The sequence below is a fragment of the Ruditapes philippinarum genome, unplaced genomic scaffold, assembly GCF_026571515.1.
Source record: "Ruditapes philippinarum isolate M1 unplaced genomic scaffold, ASM2657151v2 ctg10267_1_1_1_1, whole genome shotgun sequence".
Lineage (NCBI taxonomy): Eukaryota > Metazoa > Mollusca > Bivalvia > Venerida > Veneridae > Ruditapes > Ruditapes philippinarum.
Genome location: NW_026853141.1, coordinates 49985 through 58088, shown reverse-complemented (window position 1 = coordinate 58088; position 8104 = coordinate 49985). Strand labels below are relative to the sequence as shown.

Genomic DNA, 8104 nt, shown 5'->3' with positions numbered 1-8104 from the left:
TTAGTACAGCAATTCGTTTTGTTAATTATGGCATCATTAAAAACACCTTTAATGTAGTTTTATGATTTTCTATGTCGTTTCCTTTTTATATAATGTATTTTGTCTTTCTAAAATAGTGGATCTATTTTTAGTTTCACTGTATCATATAATGAAGCTCGTGATTTCTTTAAGACACGCCTTTCGGTCACAGTCAAATAACTTTTCATGTGAATTATAATGTTCTAGAAAAACTTCTTTTTTCCATCCAAGATGTCGCATGAAAACAGAAATACCATACATGCATGTTGCTCTTTTTTTGCAGTTGTACGCTCAAGTAAAAACTGTTGCTAAATTAAAATAAAGCATAACAACATAATAGATCTCAATATGTAAATAATAATTCTCTTTTCTATGATCTTTTTATTTTCATTTTTTCGTATAACCATTCCACTAGCCTACATATTGAGTCGTGGGTTCTACCGACGGGACATAAAATAACACATGAGGTCTTTCTCCGCTTAGAATCTTGTAAAATCGTCAGATGAGCTCAAAAGTGTTGTTGTAGTTAGCTCTACAAAGTTCATTGTTTAATCAAATGCTATGACTACTAGAATTTCATTATTTTAATGTTTTTTTTTAAGAAAGAGTTAAAGAAACAGATAAATTAATCGTGTTGTAGATATTTTGGCGTTTGATTACTTGTACCAGTCCGTAAAACGTCATGTCCTTTCAGGGATCATACTGAGGGAAAAATGCTGATAAAATATTGAATGGACATTCACAAAACCTTTAAGATGTTTAACAATATACACTTGTCACAAAGTGAAAGTACGTTTGTAAATCTTGCATTATATTTTCACGCCGAACCTCATTTTTACTCTATATTCATTGATGTGAGATTGCATCATCTTTTGTTCAATTTAGAGTTTTCGGGTGAAATTATTATTTAGAGTATTTTTATGGTTTGCATAAATTTCCATGTCTCAATTTAAACATTTTGCCGTTTATTTCACAAAAATCCTTTCAGTAATAAGAAAGTTACATTTCTGTTTTATGAACCAGATATATGTATTATGTCTGTATTTGAAGGACGGGCCTTTATTTCACATAACTATTTTTCCCGCCGTCCCAGCTTTATTTCGTGCAAATCGATTTTTCATGTTTTGCACGATTTGTTTTCCCGCTCAGTACTCAGTAGTTTGCTATATATGGACTAAATTTTAAGTGACATATTGCAATGCACTGGACGTTATACAGGTCACTATGACGGTGACAGACAAATTATATTTGTCATAAAATTACAGCTTGTACAAGGTAAATTTAATTTTCTAGTGATTTTGTTTCATAAATTTTTGCTATTTCGTAAAATACTATTTTCTATTAGAATTATAGTTTATTTGATTCAGGTTTAGTTATTTGGCAGTAATTTATTGTTTTCTAAATTTTCTAAATTTTTGCAGATTAAATTTTAAAAGCTCTTTTTATTCTAGTGTTTCGCTATTGCAAATTTATACCGAGACATGTTAATTGACGTATGTTAATTGAAGTTTTAATTATATTGTAATTGTATAGGAGCCATGAATATTTTATAGATATATATATCTATTCATAAATAATTTGTTATGGTTCTACCGTATTTGTGTAACTTTATGTAAAATGCTGCAGTATCGTAATGATTTGTTTCAATCAATTTAATTTTCGTTATCATCTTACTTCATTTCATTTATCATCAGTTTTTTGTTATAAGTAAATACAACGTATCAAAACTAACGTATCTCTAGAGAAGGATCTTCAGTGGCATGATTTTGGAAGACGTTTATTTATTGGTGGTTATTATGTGGCGTATATTTGAATATATTTGCAACGCAGTATTATGCGGATGTGATTGAATTTTTGTTCCACGGAATGTATGGTGTACTATAGTGGACATTTTGTTTATTCAAAGAAGCACGTTATTTTATTGGAAACCGACAAAGGTCGATTCTTTTCCAAGGGACTTTATTATACCCTTATGTTTGATTATCATGGAACTTACCATGTTTTATACTTTGTAGCTTCTTATTTGAGGACACCCCGAAGATGACACGGGCCCTCCACACGTATGTCCATGGCTAAAGGGTGACGCATGCCCTTGTTCAGGATCCTATCAACTGTGCCAACACTGTAGGAAGTACAGTTACGCTTGATAAGATTTTATACAAGACGCCCGCCATTGTGACGAATTTTGTTTAACAACGCCACCACTTTATTGATACATAATGACAGAGACTTTACGGGAGAAATAGACTGAGATACGTTGATAGTGTTTGTTGTGCAGTGACTTATCATAGTAGTTTATCATATACAATCATTTTTCATTTATAAATATTCATTTTTGTAAATAAATTTGTATATATTTTTCCGTACTGAGTTGTTGGTGGTTTTAGATAGCAATTGTGGTCGGCCTGGTATCCCAGCGTAGTCCCTATTGTGACATTTGGTGACCTCGACGTGATTGGATACCGGTTGACTATAGTTGTTATTTGAAACAAACCACACTCACTTTACTGCAGCTAGGTTATATAGCTAACACTAGAAACTTTGGTTTTTATTTTAAGTAAAAGTTTTATTTACAATTAAAAGTTAAATTTAGTTTACTTAAAGGTAGTTAAATTGTGTATCACTTTTAATTTTTTTTTATATTTAGTGTGATTATAATTTCTTATCATTTTCAGATTGATACCGTGACAAATGAAACGGACTTGTGTGTGTGACAGCTATCTAGCTGAGAGGTTATAACAGCCACACAGACCCGACAGTGGACGTTTAGGGTGAGTTCGTTCCATTTTCCTCCTTTTAGGTGTCACTTTATGATGAGACCACCAGTTTTGTAATCTGAAAGTGACCTTTCGGTAAAACACCGGAAGTACACATATATACACACATACACTCTGCAATGTAAGGTACTACCCGCCTTGTGTACTTTTTCTAGATAAGAAACTGTGTCTGTTATCTAGGTGAACATTTAATTTATTGTGTCATTTACAATTTTACTTTGTGTTTACTTTGTGTCTGTAGTATATTGAAACTGGCCATATACCTTATATTTTTGCACTGTGGGGTAAAAGTGCAACGCGACATTGAGTTTTGGGTCGTAGTTTGGACTTTGAAGTTTAAAGTATTTTGAACAGTTTAATTATTGCCTACTGTCTACTGTACACTTAAGATTATTATTATACAACCTTAGTGAGATACTTAGATGAGTTTGAAACTTAGTGTTTGTAGTGGTGAGGTATAGTGTTTAGAATATATGATACATTGTTTATTTTAGTACTGTGTACAGTGAAGGTACATTTTGATTATAGCGCTAGAGTGATAAATGCGTTTAATTATATGGTGTTACACTGAAGTGTAGTGTTATAGTGCACCGTGATTGCACTTAGTGAATATAGCGTTTTGTGTTTAAGGGTTGTAGTGTTACCCTTTAATGATACTTTGATATCATTGTTCTACCTCACATTTAGATTTTACTTGTATCCTAAGTTGTTGTTGTTGTAGTGTTACAGTGTAGGAAATATACATAATAAGTTCAAGATGACTAGTGTAAATGAGTTGATGAAGGTAGGTCAAGAGTTAGGGTATACAGATGAGGCTTTGAGAAACTTTGTTAAAGAGGAGCAAGCAAGGGAGCGTGAAGAAAGACATAGTAGGTTAGAAGCTGAGAAGGAACGTTTTGAAGCTGAGAAGGAACGTTTTGAAGCTGAGAAGGAACGTTTAGAAGCTGAGAAGGATAGGTTAGAATTAGAAGCTAGATTAGCAAAAGAGAAGTTAAGTAATGAGAAAGAGAAGTTAGATTATGAGTTTAAGATTTCTAGGGAGAAGTTAGATTATGCTCGTCAGTTAGAAAGAGAGAAGGAGGAAGCCGAAACTAGGAAGTTAGAAATAGTGATAGAAATGGAAAAAGAGAAGTTAAGTAATGAGGCTAGGGTTGCAAAGGAGAAGTTAGAAATAGCTCGTCAGTTAGAAAGAGAGAAGGAGGAAGCAGAAGCTAGGAAGTTAGATACAGAATATAAGATGAAGATAGAGTTAGATATGTTAGGTAAGAAGAGTGTAGGTAAGGTTAAGGTTAAGATGACTCCATTTGACGAAAAGATTGATTCTATGGATGCGTATTTGAATGTTTATGAAACTTATGCGTCTGCTCATAATTGGGAACATGAAATGTGGTCACTAAACTTACCGTTTCTGTTAAAAGGTACTGCTAGGGAGGTATTTGATAGACTTCCATTAGAAGATAGGACGGATTATGATAAGCTGAAAGATGCTTTGTTAAGGCAGTTTGAGTTGACTGATGATGGTTATAAGAAGAAGTTTAGGACTGAAAGGCCCCGTGAAAATGAGACTTTTGTTATGTTCCTAGCTAGAATTTCTAGATACTTAGATGGTTGGCTAAGATTGAGTAAGGTGGAGAAGACTTATGAAAAGTTGTTAGACTTCATAGTAAGGGATCAATTTTTAGATATCTGCAATAGAGAACTATATCAGAACCTTAGTAGTAAGAAGTTGTTTTCAGCCCGTGAAGTAGCGGAAGATGCAGATTTGTTTGCCAAGACTAGAGGAGGTCCGAAGTATGTAGTGAATCATGGAATTAAAGAAAGAGCTAAGCCTTATGCACTGCCGAGTAGACCTGTAGATAGAAATCAAAGTAGTAGTTATCGTATGCAAAGAGGTAACGATAGACTGGTAAATAGAGGTAGAGCATCTCAGCAGTATGAAGGTTATAAATGCACATCTTGTGGTCGTTTAGGGCATACAGCATTTTTCTGTAGAAATAAGGCTACAAATAAAGCTAACGCAGCGGAAAACATAGAACCGAACTCAATGAATCCAAGTAAGAATGATAGTTATCAGGGTAATAGAAGGCGAGGAGGTTATAGAGGTAGGAGTAGAGGTAGAGGAAGAAATAGAGATGCAGATTCGAAAATTTCGATGCCGAGATCGGATAGTGGTAGTAGTTTGATAGAACTTGGGGATTTTGAAGACGTGGGCACAGTTACTATAAATTCATGTCCGACAACTAGAGGTATATGTAATGGTAAATCTATAGTTGCAATGAGAGATACTGGGTGTACATGTGTCATAGTACGAAGGAATTTGGTAAATGCAAATCAATTGTTAGGGAAGTCCAGACGATGTAAGTACATTGATGGTAGTGAGCACAGATTAGACATGGCGTTAATTGATCTTGATTGTCCGTATTACAGGGGTACTGTAGAAGCACTATGTGTAGATAATCCTACAAATGATGTAATTATCGGTAACATAGAGGGTGCTGTAGAACCAAATTTTGGTAAGTTAGCTTCAGCAGTAGAAACAAGATCGCAGAGTAAAGTTAAAGCTCATAGAAGACTTAAAGTTCCTTCACAGATTTTAGACATCACTAATGTAGAGTTTGTAGAGAAGCAGCAGGCAGATAGTACATTAGATGGATGTAGAAAGTACATGTAAGATAGCACAGCAGGAGTTAGAGAAAAGCAGTATTAGGTATAGAAAGTATTACAACAGGAAAGCTAGAGATAGAACTTTTAAGAAGGGAAGTAAAGTACTGGTTCTTATACCTACAAAACGCAATAAGTTGTTGTTACAATGGAAAGGTCCATTTGTAGTTTCCGAGGTCGTGAACAAATTAGATTATCGGATAGACATAGGTAACAATAAGATCAAAACTTTCCATGCCAATATGCTGAAGGAGTATGTTGAAAGAAATTTCGAACCAGAACGAGGTGCATTGGCAAAGGTAAGTGCAGCTGTTGTAGAAGCGGAAAATGGGTATGATAGATTAGAGGAAGATGATAGTTTAGAAACAAGTTACCAAGATAATAGTGACATATTGTTATGTCCATTGAAGAAAGGTTCAGAGACATATAAAAGATGTTCAGGTCAATCCTGACTTACAAACAGATTGTAAGACTCAGATTGCAACCTTGTTAAAGAAATTTTCAGATGTTTTAACAGATATACCCGGAAATACGTCATTAGTTCAGCATGACATTAAGTTGACTACGTCAGAACCGGTAAGGACTAAGGGTTATCCTATTCCTTTTCACTCACAGCAGATAGTAAAGGAAGAAGTTGATAAAATGCTAGAGTTGGGAGTTATCGAACCTTCTAATGCTCCGTTTTCTAGTCCAATTGTCCTTATCAGGAAAAAGGATAACACGATTAGGTTCTGTATTGATTTTAGACAGATCAATAAATGCACGGTATTTGATGCGGAACCGATGCCCAATATGGAACAGATATTTTCGAAATTATCAAAATACAGGTATTTTTCGAAAATTGACCTTAGTAAAGGATACTGGCAAGTTCCTTTGTCTGACAATGCAAAACCTTTGACCGCATTTGAAACCCCGTCGGGACTTTTTCAATTCCGGAAAATGCCCTTTGGTTTAGTCAATGCCCCTGCAACATTCTGTAGACTGATGAGAAAGGTTTTGAAAGATCTAGATCACTCAGATAGTTTTATAGATGATATTTTGGTCTATACAGTCACATTGCCAGAACATATCAATGCATTGTTTGAGTTATTTACCCAATTAAGAGAGTCTAGGCTTACTGCTAGACCGTCCAAGTGTTTCATATGTTTTGAAAAATTGGAATGTTTAGGTCATATGATAGGAGGTAGTAAGTCCATTGAACCTGTTCTCAGTAAGGTCAAGGCAATTCAGGAGACCGAGAGACCCACGACTAAGCGAGGAGTCCGGCAATTTTTAGGGGTTGTGTCTTGGTACCGGAAGTTCATCCCTAACTTTGCCGCCATTGCTGTTCCGTTGACCGATTTGACAAAAAAGTTTCAACCAAATCGTATTGAATGGGGTGAAAGTCAGGAAAAGGCTTTTCAGACTCTTAAGGCTAGTTTGACCGGTCCGCCCATTTTAAAATTACCAGATTTAGACAAGATATTTATTCTCAGAGTTGATGCTTCTGATTGTGGATTAGGATCTGTATTACTTCAAGAACAAGGTGAGGAGAAATTTCCAGTAGCTTATGCCAGTAGAAAGATGTTACCAAGAGAACAGAAGTATTCTGTAATAGAGAAGGAGTGCCTTGGTATTGTTTGGGCAATTTCTAAATTTCACAGATACTTGTTTGGTAAGGAATTTATTCTAGAAACAGATCACCAGCCGCTTTTGTACAAGGCAAAGTTAAGTAACTCTAGAATAATGAGATGGTCTTTGCTTTTGCAGCCATACAGGATGAAGATTAGAGCAATCCCAGGTAAAGAAAACATAGGTGCAGATTATTTAAGCAGGTTATAATGTAGAGTGTAGTGTAGTATTTATGGTGGTTATGAATATGGTGTACAGTATTTCTACTTACATTTTTGCAATTTGTCGTTTTCACTTTGTTGTATTTAAAGAAAATTTATCAATTTTCTTATTTAAAGGGGGGCGTAAGTGTCACAAAGTGAAAGTACGTTTGTAAATCTTGCATTATATTTTCACGCCGAACCTCATTTTTACTCTATATTCATTGATGTGAGATTGCATCATCTTTTGTTCAATTTAGAGTTTTCGGGTGAAATTATTATTTAGAGTATTTTTATGGTTTGCATAAATTTCCATGTCTCAATTTAAACATTTTGCCGTTTATTTCACAAAAATCCTTTCAGTAATAAGAAAGTTACATTTTTGTTTTATGAACCAGATATATGTATTATGTCTGTATTTGAAGGACGGGCCTTTATTTTACATAACTATTTTTCCCGCCGTCCCAGCTTTATTTCGTGCAAATCGATTTTTCATGTTTTGCACGATCTGTTTTCCCGCTCAGTACTCAGTAGTTTGCTATATATGGACTAAATTTTAAGTGACATATTGCAATGCACTGGACGTTATACAGGTCACTATGACGGCGACAGACAAATTATATTTGTCATAAAAATTACAGCTTGTACAAGGTAAATTTAATTTTCTAGTGATTTTGTTTCATAAATTTTTGCTATTTCGTAAAATACTATTTTCTATTAGAATTATAGTTTATTTGATTCAGGTTTAGTTATTTGGCAGTAATTTATTGTTTTCTAAATTTCTAAATTTTTGCAGATTAAATTTTAAAAGCTCTTTTTATTCTAGTGTTTCGCTAT

At 34.3% G+C, this 8104-nt stretch overlaps 1 protein-coding gene across 1 annotated transcript; it reads left to right on the top strand.

The window, feature by feature from the left end:
* Positions 1-809: 809 nt before the first annotated feature.
* LOC132734799 (uncharacterized) lies at positions 810-7277 on the top strand. Its single transcript, XM_060721656.1, has 3 exons — positions 810-1293; positions 2034-5462; positions 5867-7277. Exons 2-3 carry the CDS (start codon positions 3553-3555, stop codon positions 7275-7277), a joined length of 3321 nt encoding a protein of 1106 aa, XP_060577639.1. The 5' UTR covers positions 810-1293; positions 2034-3552.
* Positions 7278-8104: the final 827 nt, after the last annotated feature.